This window comes from Bombyx mori, chromosome 5 (genome assembly GCF_030269925.1).
Source record: "Bombyx mori chromosome 5, ASM3026992v2".
Taxonomy (NCBI): domain Eukaryota; kingdom Metazoa; phylum Arthropoda; class Insecta; order Lepidoptera; family Bombycidae; genus Bombyx; species Bombyx mori.
Window position 1 is genome coordinate 5048494 of NC_085111.1, and position 18629 is coordinate 5067122.

Sequence of the window (18629 nt, forward strand, 5' to 3'; positions counted from 1 at the left end):
TTAGTAAAACTCCAATTAAACAAATAAAGAGGTTGAACGGGTTCCAATAAAAATAAAAACGCCCACCACTAATTTGACCGATAAGGATGATGCGAGCCTATCACATGTTAATGATCATTATGCCTCAATTAATTGCTTATGTTCATTCGAATTTATTCATTAAAGCGTTTTCGGAGCTCTTAAATATTTGTTAGCCTATAACCATCGGATAAGTTATCAATTAACTTTAAATTAAGGAAATTAATCGGTGCTACAAGGACGTGCCGTGTAAACAAAAACCAATTAATTAGGTGGCGGGGCGGGAGTCATTAATTCAATAAATTTGTTTACTGAATGTTCGCGTTGCTGCATTATTGTGTAATTAAGTACAGTGTAGGGGGATGTCGGGGTAAATTGCATGTGTAACGCCGTAGCAGTGAAAGATGGAGACGATTATCACACACATTATTCTCCTTGAGTTGTTCCTTCCACCACAAAACCTCTGCATGACTATGCTCAGCGCCTTGATTTAATTCGATAAACTTAACATAAGAGTCGCTGTGGACCTTCCCTAATGTCAGTTTGTACTACACCCAATTACTGGTAGTAACGGACAAATTGAGGCACGAATGAGTAGGTAACGCCACTGTCACCGTCTATATCTATATACTAATATATAAATCTACAGTGGTTTTTACGAATGTTCCGTTATAACTACTGAACCATGCATCCGATTGACTTGAAACTTGGTATCCATGTAGAAAATATATGTACTTAATGGATAGGCTAATATTTATATGAGTGTTGGATTCCCTAATGATGACTAAATGAATTAATTAATTAATGACAATAAATAATAATGTTAATTTTAAATGCCCAGCGAAGCGGGCGAGTACGGGTAGTGTTTTAGATTTTTACAACGAAGCAGTTTGAAGCGTTTGGGGAATGGGGAAATACAATTGACATTGCAAAACTGTGCCTCAAAGAGGGATTTTTAGCATTCACACTATGTTATATATGCCGGTAATAGCTTAACAGATAAATCATGAATGCGTCCATCAGTGTGTCGCAAAAAATTGTGCTTGAAGCGTAAATTACTATAAAACAGAACTTAAGTCAATTTGGCGCTCGATATAGTACAGTTTTTTTTTAAAAACGATTGTGCTGTGGATCATTTTTGATCGTACAGCATGCTCATCTTGTTACGGACGAAATCCGCGTTTGGGCGGTCGAACAATAAGGGATCACGTTATCCGGCTCACTTCCGGAACGCTAGCTTCGAAAACCTCGAAACATTTCCATCTGAATACACTCCCGTGCGTTTTTTTTTTGTCAAATGCAATTACGCAATTTTCAACGGCTCAATTGTCGTGAGCGTTTGAGAGGTCCGTAAGTAATTTTAAACCATTTAGATTTTAAATAGGATTTAGTTTATTTATACTATTGTGATTTTACGGTTTTGTCCGGCGTCCTCTTTGTGTGTAACGTGCACGTCTTGTCATAACAATAATGATTTAATGGTCTTTGTTTGCGCGAATCTTAATTGTATAATTTATTATCAATGACATCACTACATACTTATATGTATTGGTAAGAATTTCTACAAGAAACCTATCTTTTTCACGTTACGTAATTATACAATTGAGTTAAATAACATCCATCTATATAATATATAAAAATGAATTGCTGTTCGTTAGTCTCGCTAAAACTCGAGAACGGTTGGACCGATTTGGTTAATTTTGGTCTTGAATTTGTGGAAGTCCAGAGAAGGTTTAAAAGGTAGATAAATATGAAAAAGCTCGGAATTAAATAAAAATAACAATTTTGTTTTCCCTTTGATGTGTCCCCCGTCGGACGGATTCCATTTGTTTATTTTAGGTTTATTTTATACAAAAGTTTAGGTCTTTTATTCATCGATTGATGTACTATGAAGTCTGTCGGGTCAGCTAGTTTTGTAATAAAGACCGTTCTATCTAGATCACGAATAATTCAACAGTCTCGAATATGCAAATAAAATTCGTATCGCTCGCGAGATTTCTGTCCGCGATAACGTAATCTCTTAACGCAATGATTATTACAATTATGGTTCACAAGATATTTAAATAAACAGAGTCGGAGGTCTCGTAGCGAGAAACACCACGAACGTAACTGTTTTATTGACACCGATAAAAGTGAATTGTCGATAAATTAGTTGTTTTAACGTTACCCGGAGTCGTTAAACGAGCGTGGTCTGTCTCCAGACACGGAGCCGGTCGATTGGTTTATAGTTGTTTAGGAAATTTTATCGCGACATATTTTGTGTTCTCTTACCGCTGATTTGTAAATAATCTATTTCTGGCTTAAACCAATTTTTGGGGTGCACGGTTTTGAAAAGTTTCAACCAATGTATTGATCCAAAAAAAGTCTTTGACTGGTTTATTAAGTAATTTACGAAATTAGTAAACTAAGGGGCTGGTATTTGGAAAATTGATGTCGTGTTTAATATTTATCAAACACTTCACGTGCTGTAGCCAAATACACAATGACCACAAAAGCATTGAAATGTTTTCTTAAGCCAAAAAAAAACCTTTTATATAAACAGTATTATCATCTACACAATTAATTTAATGTATTTTCATGCCACGGTGTCTTAAACATAAGAAATAAAGTTTATGTATCTACTAGTTTTCTTTCGATATGCATCTTCATAATTTTCATTCGTAGAGAGTGTTGTAAAGAACATTTTATCCCCGTCTATCGTGAGCCCTCGACAAGTGGAGTGCATAACCACGTACACGTTAGTGATGCGAAAATATTTTAATGTCTGCAAACATAAACAATCCACAAATAAACATTCCACAATTGTTAAACATTCTACAAATAAAATTAAAAGTGATCTTGTATTTACCGAATAGTTTATTATTTTTCTATAATAGTATTTATTATTCCAACAAATAATCTGTACATGATTATAATCACGTTTCCGTGTTGAAAAAAGTTGAATAAGTAATTATTTAAATGTCTCGTCCATTTTTTCCTATAATATGAAATACAATTTAATTTAAAAATGTAACAGAAGTTTGTCGGTACGTTAGATATATGGAAGATCTACAAGAAACATTATATTATGTGTTTGTTCGTTAAAGTTCCACCTAAAAACCACTTTTTGTCAGATTTTTGTGTTTAAAAATAGTGTGTATAAATTAGCATACAAATGAATTTAGTTCTAAATTATACAATTTTATAGGAATCAATTACTTCTACGAGTTCTGGGAACTCCAACTAAGATGTCATTAAGTTTCATTAACCTCGACTCAGAGTATGATTATTGAAATTCGAATTACCTATACTAATATATAAATCTACAGTGGTTTTTACGGATGCTCCGCTATAACTGCTGAACCGTGTAGCTGATTGACTTGAAACTTGGTATCCAGGTAGAAAATACATGTACTTAATGGATAGACTAATATTTATATGAATGTTGGACTCCCTACACCAGTTGCGGGGGCGTTAATAATGAGAATCTTTGTGGGGGTGAGAAATAATAATGTTAAATTAATTTTAAATGCCCAGCGAAGCGGACGGTTACAACTAGTCTAGTATAAATATGTACTAAAATGCCTATGCAGGTAAATAACATTTTGTTCGAGTTGCAAATTCTAAATAATTCGAAATACTGAGTATTTGCGTGTTTAGTGAAAAAGAACGGCATTTTTTTCGACTTAACAAGATTCGTGTAATAGTCAGTGCAGTGTGCAATTTTTTTTATCACACACACAGATGTGTCACAGACATATTAATTTGTACATAATTTTCTGGTTTGCCATACTAATTTTAACACGAGTGGAACTGCGAGACAAACCCAGTTTTTATATTTATACGAGTTTTTTTTTAATGAAATTAACCCATTTCCATTTCATCGTAACGTCTTTCGCCATTATTTATATAAAGTTATTATTAGTTAACTTTATTTACCGCATCCTCTGGAAGCGCCAGTTTCGTTAACTTCCGTCGATTTCAAACTAAACAGTATGGTGTCATAAATACATCCATAATGTATTTGTCGAAAGAAATATATCTACTCATTATAGTAACCATAACATATAATAAATGAGTTACTTACGTGAATTGAAAAAATATTTTAAAAACAATAGGTATCATCCTGCCTATTTCTGCCGTGAAGCAGTAATGCGTTTCGGTTTGAATGGTAGGGCAGCCGTTGTAACTATACTTGAGACCTTAGAACTTATATCTCAAGGTGGGTGGCGCATTTACGTTGTAGATGTCTATGGGCTCCAGTAACCACTTAACACGAGGTGGGCTGTGAGCTCGTCCACCCATCTAAGCCATAAAAAAAAAAACTTTAAATTTAAATTATTGTTTGTGATAATTTTTAATTTAACAAACGTTAGCCCATCCCTAGTTCATCGCTAACCACCGACACCTTTGCACCGTATTTTATTTTCTTGCACGCCTTCGCACAATACCCGTTTTGTAGCCCGAATCTTCGCGAACCCTCTCGGTTTGTATTCCATACGAAATATCAACGGGCATTGTGCTCTATTCACGGCAAATGGTGTTTTGTGCGAAATTAATGAAGGCGATAAACGGAGGTGCTAATGTTGAGCCTCAATAGCAGGAACAAGGCTTGATTCACGCCATATTCTTTGGGTAGAATTTAAATAATAATAATTAAAAAAAAACCAGACATAATTCATCGCGTTGAACCTCTTTTGAAAGCACCGTGTGATCTACAAAAAAACATATATCGTCTTCTCGCATTAAAACTGTATAATCTTAAAACTTACTAATTTTACAGGAGATTGTTTTAAAGGTTTAACATGTGATATTTTTAATATTAATCATATTTCCAACATTCATTTTTTACCAGTTACATTATCTGTCTTTTAAAGTAAGATAAAATGATGTATTAATTTTGTTAATAGTAGCCAAAACATAGAAAACAAAAAAAAAACGAAAACTATATTACGCTCTTTTGACAGTATTTATTAGAAAAATACTGGTGATACCGAATGATTCCGCATATTAACTCAATTTCGAATACTTTTGGAAATTGCACACTTTTAATGCGAAAAGACGATATGTAGTTCGAAATTTAAGATTGAAATTAATCCGAGTACATATATTTTTTAAATCATATTAAATAGGTTTGTGAAGAAAAATAGAGACAGATGAAGTTTTTATGTTTATCTGACGGCTAATCAACAGTAACAAAGTGTCGTTATCTGCCCAAGGACTACGTTACGAGTAAGTTTTAAGCAGAAAACGTCTCGTAAACAGCGGGTGCTTATTATCTCTGGTTATTTGTCGTATCAAGTGACTTCTTTTAGATGCCGACAGTTCAAAGGAACCGCGTTCGGTAGCTGTCCCGGGCACTTACCTATTGCACATGTCTTGTATGGGAATGTAACTTTAAGTTATGGCACTTTTTTGTAACTACTTGAGGCATGGTTAGCATTCTTAAAGTACTGTATATTATATTTAGATGCATTGGCTCATATACACCAAACGCAAATGGCGTCGCTTATTCTGAGACATGGTGGAAGATATTCGGATAACTCCTACGATACCCCTCAAATCGTACTTTATGATAAACTTTTTGATGTATTACATAAATTTGGCGACTGTCTGCGGGATTCGAACACCGGCACAGTCGCATCACTATATAAACGTACCTACTAGGGGTCTTGGCCTTTAGGCCTTTCGGCCTTTAGGCTTTAGGACTCCGACTGGTGACCTCTTGTGAGTCCACACGGGTAGGTACCACCACCCCGCCTATTTTTGCCGTGAAGCAGTAATGCGTTTCGGCTTGAAGGGTGGGGCAGCCGTTGTAACTATACTGAGACCTTAGAACTTATATCCCAGGATGGGTGGCGCATTTACGTCGTAGATGTCTATGGACTCCAGTAACCACTTAACACCAGGTGGGCTGTGAGCTCGTCCACCCATCTGGGCAATAAATAAAAAAAATCTACATTACTGCGTTCCATAATACCACCCTACCACATATGCACCCATTAGGTACTCCTTTTGCATTGTATAAAAAAGGTCTCCTGTAAATAGATCCGCCTCCAGTTATCTTAAAATTTTCCTACCACTAGTCAATAAGAACTGCTGTAACGAACAAGATACTTTCAAGAATGTACTTACCAGAATACTGTTATCCAAATGTAAATCTGTCGGGACGCTCTTATTTATGACAATCGAGTAGCGAATTTTCAAAACAGAGCATTCGCATGCGCATTATTAATTAATCTATTAAAACCTGAAGAATGTAAACAAAAGCGTATAATCGTTTTATCGCAGGCGGTCTGTGCAAACAATCGCGCTGTATTATGCCTCGTTAGCGAGTATATCTCTCCGTTGTATAAACAAATAGCCCTAAATTTATTAATATAATCGCACGCTCCGAACCTAATTTGCATGTGAATCAGTCACGTTCTAATCTATCGATTCTTCGAAATTTAAATCGATTCGTTATTCTTTAACTTCTAAGGCTTCTAATACCATCGGTAATCTTTATATATACAAAATTTACATTAGTACATATAAATTACATAGTTTGGACTAGAACTAAAACAAACAGTTCTATAATACTGAGCGCTGACTCACACTTCAAATATCAGACAGCATTCACTAATTTTTGTGTCACATTTCTGATTATTCTTGTGAGAAATTAATTCGAATAAAACAATAAGAAACAAAATTCTTATAAAAACCTGATGCTGTTAAAACATATTCGCAACATCGTTAAGAAACATCACCCTTCTTAAATGGAATCGATCTGTAACGGGCATTTTTCTTATAAAATCCAAATTTACGTACAACCAGTCAGAAACTTGTTTCTTTTTTTATTGTAATGGACCGAAAAATGTCTCTTATAAACACCTACGATTTTAAATTTATTGTTATAAGCGTTTTGTTGAAGAATGTGGTGTAACAAGTCACAGCGTTTTGCATATTATGTCCAATGTATTGCAACTATCGTCGATACAATAAAACACTAGAATCCGGTGTGACTGTATGTTTGCAAAAAAATTATAAAAATAGAAATGGGATTAATTATGATGTATATGTCGGGTTGAGCTTTTCCCAATCATTACCTGTGTGCGTCCTCGTGGTCAGTCATTAGTAGGTTAGACTCGAAATAAGAACACAATAAAATATGTAATAGCAGACTAGAACGCGTTGATATCAGAGATGCGTGCGATCGCAATGGTGCCTCCAAAGAGAATGCCTTCTCTCTCAAATGACTGTCTTTACACCGTCATAGACTATATCTGCAAACGTCACTCGTCATCCACAGATTGATTGACACTTTGCATTGGTCATTGAACATAGACCATAGACCTATATAGTAGGGACACGACATATTGTTCTATACGTACAATTGCTTATATAAATAGCACCCATTTTGAAGGCACATACATAAACATATATCTATCTCGTTCTTACTCAGCACTTTAACTCGCAGGAAAACAATATAACAGTATTTCAGTGCGTACATAAAATGAAACATGAATATACGTAAATGTCTCCGTCTCCGTCTAATGAGGCCGAAAATCCGCCATGTTTAGCGCGCCAAATGTCATTGTCACGTCAGTTCGGCCGTCTGTTTTGGGTTGTACATTATTTATTGACTTTGATATCGATTTAATATGATTGCTTATATAAAATTTCTTATTTTATCATGCTTAAAACATACAAAAATAATAATTAAAACATATTTTATAGGATCTCAAGAAAGTCGATGCCCCAAAACTATTATCTATATATATTTAAATTCATTATGGAGCCCTCATCCGAAAAATCGGAAACCATTTTTCGGTCGGAATCTATTGATCATGACACTAATCATAAATACCTCTTTAAAATATGTCATCAAAACATATTTAGACATTCTGTTTAGATATTTCGGGAAAAAGGCTACCGACAAAATCTCTTCGGAACTATTTAAATAAAATAGTTTTATTCCGCAGTGAGTAAAACACTATTGTCAACTCGTTAAATATTTAATAATTAAGTTAATTTAGAGAGGAAGTCACAAGGAATGACGTTTGTAATTTTATTAACGAATAAATGTTCTGTAGGTGTTTTTTTTTTCACGCGGTCTCTTGATAAGTTTAAAATTTGAATCACTCTCAAGCGAAAGTGATTCAAATGGTGCGGCGCACCTTCCTTGGGGTGCGCTGCGGTAGTATGTTACGGACTTTAGAGTCAGCAAAACAATTAAAATAGATTGTAATAGTCTAAGAAAAACACGTACTCAAAATACGATAACATTTAGCATGCTGAAAATGGGCTGATGGCTTTGAACTACGCCATATCTTTATGTTTTGCGACAAACGACAACTTTATAAAATCAGTGTAGCAACTTTTAAAAATCATCATATCGTTTACTTGGCAAATTCGAAGGACGAACTTGTCTTAGATTTCACCCATCTAAATCATATCATATTTGCACATAACAACATACCTACTTACTTCCCATTAAAGTATAAATTCTACAAATAAATAATACTCAACAATACTTAAAATAAAATGAGCCAAGAACGTTTATCGATAAAACCTGATAACATTGAAATCTTTTGTACAGCACTAAAGCCGCCATGTTTTGTGGCCAGATGACGTCACACTGGCACGAAATTTTGGTTGACGTTTCATTTCCATAGGTTTCCTACTTCATTGACATAGACCTATATAGTAGGGACACGACATATTGTTCTATACGTACAATTGCTTATATAAATAGCACCCATTTTGAAGGCACATACATAAACATATATCTATCTCGTTCTTACTCAGCACTTTAACTCGCAGGAAAACAATATAACAGTATTTCAGTGCGTACATAAAATGAAACATGAATATACGTAAATATCTCCGTCTCCGTCTAATGAGGCCGAAAATCCGCCATGTTTAGCGCGCCAAATGTCATTGTCACGTCAGTTCGGCCGTCTGTTTTGGGTTGTACATTATTTATTGACTTTGATATCGATTTAATATGATTGCTTATATAAAATTTCTTATTTTATCATGCTTAAAACATACAAAAATAATAATTAAAACATATTTTATAGGATCTCAAGAAAGTCGATGCCCCAAAACTATTATCTATATGTATTTAAATTCATTATGGAGCCCTCATCCGAAAAATCCATTTTTCGGTCGGAATCTATTGATCATGACACTAATCATAAATACCACTTTAAAATATGTCATCAAAACATATTTAGACATTCTGTTTAGATATTTCGGGAAAAAGGCTACCGACAAAATCTCTTCGGAACTATTTAAATAAAATAGTTTTATTCCGCAGTGAGTAAAACACTATTGTAAATTTGTTAAATATTTAATAATTAAGTGATTTTAGAGAGGAAGTCACAAGGAATGACGTTTGTAATTAATGAATAAATGTTCTGTAGGTGTTTTTTTTTTCACGCGGTCCCTTGATAAGTTTAAAATTTGAATCACTCTCAAGCGAAAGTGATTCAAATGGTGCGGCGCACCTTACTTGGGGTGCGCTGCGGTAGTATGTTACGGACTTTAGAGTCAGCAAAACAATTAAAATAGATTGTAATAGTCTAAGAAAAACACGTACTCAAAATACGATAACATTTAGCATGCTAGAAATGGGCTGATGGCTTTGAATTACGCCATATCTTTATGTTTTGCGACAAACGACAACTTTATAAAATCAGTGTAGCAACTTTTAAAAATCATCATATCGTTTACTTGGCAAATTCGAAGGACGAACTTGTCTTAGATTTCACCCATCTAAATCATATCATATTTGCACATAACAATATACCTACTTACTTCCCATTAAAGTATAAATTCTACAAATAAATAATACTCAACAATATTTAAAATAAAATGAGCCAAGAACGTTTATCGATAAAACCTGATAACATTGAAATCTTTTGTACAGCACTAAAGCCGCCATGTTTTGTGGCCAGATGACGTCACAGTGGCACGAAATTTTTGTTGACGTTTCATTTCCATAGGTTTCCTACTTCATTGTCATTGAACGAGTCAATAACAAGTCTACCCATAAATAATTACGATCGCCGCGCCATCCCCGATTCAATCCAGCTAGCTATTTCTACTGATGCTCCGACATATAGATAATGATGTACTGGTGGCAGGGCGCCTTGTGAGCCCGCAAGGCTAGGTACCACCACCCTGTCTGTTTCTGCAGTGAATCAGCAAAGTAATACGTTTCATTTCCCTCTCTGAAGGCTGGAGTAGTCGAATGGAGCCGAGTGTAGTAGCTGTAGAAAACAGATTTAGAACTCATGTCTTAAGGTGGATTGCGACAATTACGTTGTTGATGTATATGGGATCCGGTAACGCAATGGATTTTAATGTAATTTTCACCGCTAGACCGGTAATAATTTGCAGCAAAATATAGGATTTGTTCCATGAAAATCGAATATTGCAAATAATATAACTTCTTATTCCGTCCAATTATGTTTTCACGACTAAACCACATAACAAATTTTTGCGAAATACAGGATAATTACGAAATGGAAATAATTTGAACCATTGGATATACCTAGACATAAAATACCTTCTACCTCCCTATTCAGCATTGATCTCCACTTAGACATGATAAAAGTTTTAGTCCACGCAGACGAAGCTGCGGGTGCAAAACTACTTGTAATACGAACTAGCTTTAGTAGCTCGCTATTTTGGCATTTAGGTTGAACTTTTGTAAAAAATTACCATTAGATACCATTAGATATGTTTTGTTGTTGCAAAAAAATTAATTCTATCAGAAGAGTTGGTTCGATATCTACTAAATCAAATTGGTGTGTGTTTTTGAGCTTGACTTACATTGTGCATACGATCAGTTATTTTAAATTAATAGCGCCTTTCCTAATAATGGGTGTGTAGATACCAACACAATAATATTAGGATCAATTACGAATTAGAAATAATTTTTGTCGAAATCGTCGTGGCCACCACTGGTTATCCACACAATGGATAACCACTTAACACCAGGTGGGCTGTGAGCTCGTCCTACCATATAAGCAAAAAAAATTAATACATTTTTTACAAAACTGGAAACATGATTATCCAACCGATGGTTATACGAACCAATCCTTCCAGTTACCTTAGCCTGCGTACATAACCATCGCTGACCCTGAGACATCAATTGCGTTAAAGACTGTCGCATTCTGCATGCGTAAACTCATGATGTATCGCAGCAGAAACAGATAAGGTGATAGTACCTACCTGTGCGGGTTTATTTTTCTTGCTACCTATGCTGATAGCCTTGAGAGGCTGTTTCAGCTTCTCCTTGACGTGTAGGTGAGCTCACGGGGCTCAAACCGGAGTGTTGCTAACACTGGCCCTAGCAAGAACAGTGCTTCGGAAAATCTATCACCGGATCGGAAACGCGACCCACTGAGAAGATCCGGCGAGAAACTCACAGGGCCCCGTGCGGGCTAATAAGGCGCCCTATGACCAGTCAAATATGTTCAATTTGTAATAGCTTTTTATCTTTATTCATTAGAAATTTAAATGACCAATCAAATTCAGAATCAAAGTCCAGCATTGATAGATCTATAGGCTATAGGATATCGTCTTCTGGCTTCCAGTGATAATGTTTTACGGGTTCTATTTATTCGTACTGTTTTCATATTCCTATTGTTTAATGTCAAAGATTCGATATTTGAGTGGAAAGAATAGATATTTGAGTGGAAAGAATAGGACATCCATCTTACTACATAATTGAGACTTAGTCTTCTTATCTGGTCACTGCGTGTATCCGTGAGATCTTTGAAAGTTGCTTAGAAGGAATAAAAAGAAACTTTATTTGTTAATTTAAACTATTATAAATAAACATTATCCACATAATATAATTATAATAATTATAACATGTGTCCTAAGTATTGAATAAAATTAATTATAGTTTGATCTTATCTCAACAACAACAAAAAAACAATATTTTTCGTACTATTGTTTAAAATATAATCAAACATCGTATAATCAAGTTCATATTCAAATATTTTACCAGTTTTATAGTTTAACCACGTGTAAATATTTCTTTATATAATATGCGTACCTACTGTTTTGTTTCCTGGTGTATTCAGACGTATGGAACTAATATTTAAGTACTTAGGTTTTCATGCGTGTAAGGCGGAAACGTTTGAACAATGGGTACATATAATAATCGATCGAATATATATTTTTTAATCCCGTTCCCATGATTCGTAGACAGGTGGTAGTGGCGTCGTATTGCGGCTTCTTTGTGCTACCGCCCTTTGATCTCGCCGCCACATTGTGCGCGTGCGCACACAACTTTTTGCACAAAGTTTTTGCCTACCGTTCCTGTTATCGATGCTCATTGATTCGTTCTGGATTCCGTTTAAATTGTTGTATCTATTATTTATGAAATTATGTACATGTTACATGTTATGTTAATTGATTAGGTACTGCTAGTGCTGAAATTACGTAGTATTTAATAAACGACGCCTGTTCACGTTGTTTTTCTACGGATACTAGAGGATTTACGTTTTGAGTTTCCTTGACGGAGCCCGCTGGAATCTTGCGATTACCGGTGCTTATATGTAGATATCAAAACGCATCCAGATACGCTAATAACGCTGTCAAAACGATGGTAACTGGTAAAATCGATTGTAAAAATTACGTCGCACTACGAGGCGTTGATTCCATCGACAGCATCACACTCGTCATTCGACAGCTCAGTGTATGATGCACTGGAACCCTCGAAGAGTAGATAGGGCAATGGTGAAGCGTTCATAAGGTTTTTTTTCTTCCTACCTAAACTGATAGCCTTGAGAGGGTATTTCAGCGTAACCTTAACTTGTAGGTGAGCTCACGGGGCTCAAACCTGACGACGTTGCTAACACGAACCCTAGCAAGAACCGTGCTTCGCGGAATCTACCACCGCATCGAAAACGCGACCCACTGAGAAGATCCGGCGAGAAACTCAGTGGGCTGTGTCTGTGGGTCAATTTACTCTTCGAGCCCTTCGTCGCCAGCGACGGGTTCGATGAGAACGATGACTGGTTCATAAGGAAGAAAACCAAAATTAATGTAAAACTTGTGATTGTCCACAGGTCTAACGGCGGAACTTTTTTACGTCCGAGACGGCCAGATAAATGTCTACGCTCTTAACTTCGTCGTCCCCGTACCGGCCACGATCAACGAGCTGCACTTCACTTGGCAGAGCCTCACCAGGAAACCTGTAAGTTTTTGTTTACCATCCATAGTTTTCATTATAAGTGTTAACGGGAAAGTCCTATTGGAGTCAATAGACATATCACGTCATTACGGATCCTCCCGATCCATTAACGGTGCTTTTAGGTACCACAATCACCGGTCACCGTCCTCGTTGAACCCGTCACTTGCGACGAATGGCTCGACGAGCGAATTAACCCATAGACACAGCCCACTGATTTTCTCGCCGGATCTTTCCAGTGGGTCGCGTTTCCGATCCGGTGGTAGATTCTGCGAAGCACTGCTCATGCTCATGGGTGTGTTAGCAACACTCCGGTTTGAGCCCCGTGAGCTCGCCTACATGTTAGGGCGAAGCTGAAATAGCCTCTCAAGGATATAATAATAGGTAGGAGAAAAAAAAAAGACAAAACCTTCAAAAGCGGTCGAAGCAACAACTGTTATTAAATATTATTTAATTCCGAACGCATGATTTGCGACAAATAGGCAGGAGGGCGGCACTGATCAGTGATTGCTAGTCTTACCCCGAGTAAACTGCTGTACCATCATGACCTTCGACAGCCGCTATTAAGACTTTGTCCTTTGTGGGCGGTGGCATTTACGATTAAGTTTCCAATGGCTCCGTTAACCACGTATCACCAGGTGGGCGTAGAGCTCGTACAGCAATCTAAAGCTATAAAAAATCTATAAATCGATTCTTGTGGCTTCCAAACTACGTATCTCGTTTTTTTTTTGTTTATTGCTTATATGTGTGGACGAGCTCACAGCCCACCTGGTGTTAAGTGGTTACTGGAGCCCATAGACGTCTACAATGTAATTGCGCCACCCACCTTGAGATATGAGTTCTAAGGTCTCAGTATAATTACAACGGCTGCCCCGCCCTTCAAACCGAAACGCATTACTGCTTCACAGCAGAAATAGGGCGGTGGTAACCTACCCGTGTGGACTCACAAGAGGTCCTACCACCGTATATATACATTTTGAAATTAAGCACGTACCCTCTGCATTTCATACTCTGTTACCTAAACATACTAAGGTGTTGTTTATGTTTAGTAAGTGAAACGTTTATCAAATACAAAAATAAGTATATATACCACATATATATTTATCATTTTTAAAATGACACGTAACAAAACAATGTTAAAATGCGTGATACGAATTACCGTGTTGTGGAATGCTTTAAATTTACTCGAAATCATATCTGATGCTTTTATTGTTGACAAGAAGCTGTTTTTTTTTAAGTAAACCTGTCTTTGGAAGACAATAACTTCATAGATAAGTCGTCGATAATATTTTTGCCACCAGCAACTGGTTTTTGTAATCGCGTAACAATCGGGAACGTTTTGGTGTTTTTATTAAATTTAAACTTGTTCTGTTTAATTTTTTCTTGGATTCTTCGGGCAAAGGAATTTAGTGATATTTTTTTTAAAGAATTATCTTATGGACTTAAAGAAAAAAAACGCTTGCTGGAATATAACCTCATTTGACTTTAAAAACTCGATAAGCTAGTTATTTAAATGATTGTATGGACTGACGAAACTCTCTCACGATTATGGTGATCCTTTGTACGGCTAAAATGTAAATCGATGTTTCAATATGAATCGCACACGTATCGCGAAATACGAACGAAACTCTCCCACTAAGGATCACGTGTTTTTAAATCGATTAAAAACTTTTTCTCGTTTCTTTGAAAAGTTGTAGAATGTCATGCACAAGAACAAAGAATGTAATTAACTCGAAGAGGAAAGTTTTATTTTTGCAAGTTACTAGATAGGGAGTGGCCCGCCATGTTTGTTCTGATCTCGAAAACAATTCCATTCTTATGGTAATTTAAGTGAAGTCTTACAGAATTTAGATGAATTTCAAAGTTGATAAAAACATCGTTATTTCTATAGAACTTTGCATGTACATTAATAATTCAGTTGTTGATTGACCGCGCGGGATTGCTTGTTTTTTTTTCTTCCTCAAAATTTATTTTCTTTAGCTTACTTACACATGTATTTAAGTCGGTGCCGCTTCTCATGCAAATATTTCGACAGTTGGATCACGATGCACTTCTCTATTTACTTTCTGTCGATCCATCCTGCATCGCTAACCAAATATTATGTGCATTTATTTATTTTATCTGCTCACTGTCTCGGCTCTGGAACCCTTATTTTTTATCTGTTTTTTTTTTAATTTTATTTTTATTGCTTAGATGGGTGGACGAGCTCACAGCCCACCTGGTGTTAAGTGGTTACTGGAGCCCATAGACATCTACCCCACCATGGCTGCCCCACCCTTCAAACCGAAACGCATTACTGCTTCACCGCAGAAATAGGCAGGGTGGTGGTACCTACCCGCGCGAACTCACTAGAGTGTCCTACCACCAGGAATATTTTGTGTTTTGGCTAACGTCGTCGTGTTAACGAGGTCAGTAAATTTTTGAAAGAGCAGTACAAATTACTTGTAGGATTTGGACAATGTGCCTGATAAGAGTTTACTTATGTGTTACAGCGGAACTGTGATGTCGTTTTGTTTAGAACAGCGATGTGTGTAAGAGAAAGTAATATCTGAAAAGAAAACGGTTTGGCGTATGAATATGCTTCGTTTGCGATCACGCGCTCGTGCCCTTATCAGCATCTCCGCGAGCTTTGTGGCGGGCGCCGCTATCAGATCGGCGAACTCCACGGCCCTCTCACCCCACTGTGCGACTCCCTTATTTGCTCGGCGGCGCCTTTGACTAGGCAGGGCAAATATTTGGAAACTGGTTAACTAGCGCCGATGAACGATCGCACCACCATTGTCTGTCTGTACTTACCGACTCGCAAGTGATAATATTTAATTAGCGGCCTCGCTGTCGCGCCTACGCACTTTACGATCTACAGAGGCTCTGTAATATAATGTCTGAAGAACCGGCCGCGCAGACCGCGACAAACGCTGTTTGTTTTACAATTCAAGAAAGGCCGCTTGTTGATTAGCCCAGTAATGAGCGCCTCATGATCATAATATTTAAATAGTTTCCCAACAAACGCGGCTCGGTAATTGAAAACATACGCGCTATGTTTCCTTCGATTTCTAACAATACGATCACGTCATTTTCAAAAAGTATATCTGTAATTTGAAAAGGAGAAGTACTGATGTTAATAAAAAAATTCCACAAAGTAATCTGACATGTGGCCTCAAGACAAATACAGTACGTAGAACATCTGACTGAGTCCGATGTCCTATTAAGAACCGATGTTCGTGATCTCACGGTAAACTGTGTTCGACATTTGATCTCGCCTGACATGGCCACGTTTCACTCACGGACCGTTTAGGGTCGTCTCGCGTGCCGTTGTCCGTCAATTCACGTTTTGATACAGTTACGCTCCGATGAAACATGCCGTTAGGAATGTATGATTACGTTGCAACTCTTAAAGTATATTTTGAATGCAAAAATTCGTTTTTTTTGTTGCAGTTACCTTACACTTTAAGCGCTGAAGTCAAATCGAATTCGGAGGCGATGCACCCACCGACCTTTAACATTTCGAACGAGGGCTACGTGCCGACCGAACCGCAGACGTGGCGAGTGGACTTGCCATGTATGCGGACGATCGCCGCTGAAGTTGATCTCACTATATCACTCAATGTTTCGACCGGCTCGTCATCTACGACTTTGCATTTTCGACGGAAGAAGATATGTTTGAAAGAGGCCATCCGACCTGCCGTTAGAGTAGATAGCGTGCCGCACGCGCCTACCTCAGCGGATATTTTCTACGCTGGATCCGGATGCGCTGGAGGCATTATACTAATAGCTGCAATTGCCGCGGCGGCTTGCAGAGCACGAGCCAGAAAACTGAGACGGGCTCGCAGCGATGAACAGGACGCTCACGCGTTCTTACCAGACTCGTCGTGCAAGTCGGCCGCCAGCTATACCAGTTACAGGAGACCCACTTCGCTTCCAGCCGTAGCTGCTGAAGAACGAGCCAGAGATCTACAGCAGAGGATAGCTGAGTTAACAATTCAACGGTGTCGAGTGAGGTTGCGTTCCGTAGCGATGGAGGGGACGTTCGGCCGAGTCTACCGCGGGACTTATGCTGATGAGGAAGCACGAGAGCAAGAAGTTCTCGTAAAGACCGTCGCCGAACATGCATCTCAAGTACAGGTACGTATTCCCAACAACCGATACACATATAACATACACCGAAAATGTATTGACTATAATTCCCATCATCTCAGGTATCGCTGCTTCTTCAAGAAGGCTGCATGTTGTACGGACTCCATCACGAACGTGTGCTGTCCGTTCTCGGAGTTAGCATTGAGGACCAAACGGCTCCGTTCTTGTTGTATCCTTGGGATGCTGGATGGAGAAACATGAAGCTATTCTTGCTGGCGTGCAGAGGAGTGACCATTGGAGGGGCACCCGGGGGAGCACCTCCGCCGCCTCTAACGACTCAGCACGTCGTCAGGATGGCGCTACATGCCCTCGATGGCTTGCTCTATCTTCACTCTCAACACGTGCTACATAAAGACATCGCCGCTAGGAACTGCATGTAAGTTGCATTTTTTTATTTAAGTCTCCCAGTCTCATACATCAGGTGTTTTGTTTAGATTTCAGCCTATAGAGAGTGAGAGAGGAGGGAGAGAGAGTATTCTTTATTGTACACCAAAAAACAAATAAACAGTGCGATACATTAAATACAAAAAGGTACAATTGGCGGTCTTATCGCTAAGAGCGATCTCTTCCAGACAACCATCAGGTGGACAATCATTTGGAAACGAACTACGCGAACTATACATATACATATATATATACATACAAATATATAAACCCGAACGAAATCAATGCGTGCAATCGGAAAAGACACTTGTGCTTCCTTCGCAATTAACAGCGAACCATTCTCTTTGTTACACAGAGTGGATGAAAATCTGCGAGTGATGATAGCCGACAACGCGTTATCGAGGGATCTCTTCCCGGCAGACTACCATTGCTTAGGGGATAATGAGAACCGGCCTATCAAATGGCTGGCGTTAGAAGCTTTGACGAAAAGACAGTTCAGCCCGGCGGCGGACGTCTGGGCTTTAGGGGTGCTTCTGTGGGAGTTAACAACGTTGGCTCACCAACCTTACGCGGAGGTCGATCCCTTTGAGGTGGCTGCGTATTTAAGAGACGGATACCGGTTGCAACAGCCGGCGAACTGTCCTGATGAATTGTAAGTTGAATTGTAATATACATATCTAGATTTAGAGTACGGTAATCACTTGTAAGTTTTTAGATAAGTTTTTAGTTTTTAGGTAAGATAGTTATTAATATATTGACTGGTATTTTTTTTTAAAAGCCATGCTGGTTGAGAAAAATTTGCGTACACTGTTTTGCTACCAGTACTTTGGAAGCGCATTTCTGACTAACCATGCACCTAAAGTCATAAAAGTTATTAGCTGTATCCACGAGTTTTTATTTATTTTAACTACAAATC

At 37.7% G+C, this 18629-nt stretch overlaps 1 protein-coding gene across 2 annotated transcripts in view; it reads left to right on the plus strand.

The window, feature by feature from the left end:
• Positions 1–18629, plus strand: part of LOC101741833 (tyrosine-protein kinase Dnt) — a 53102-nt gene that overhangs the window by 27760 nt on the left and 6713 nt on the right. For both annotated transcript variants that reach the window (XR_009973154.1, XM_062668573.1), the window contains exons 2-5: positions 13074–13201; positions 16631–17317; positions 17392–17705; positions 18069–18365. Coding sequence is in view for 1 of the 2 variants with exons in the window: in XM_062668573.1 (XP_062524557.1) it covers positions 13074–13201; positions 16631–17317; positions 17392–17705; positions 18069–18365 (1426 nt within the window). In the remaining variant the exon portion in view is untranslated. The remainder of the gene's footprint in view (positions 1–13073; positions 13202–16630; positions 17318–17391; positions 17706–18068; positions 18366–18629) is intronic.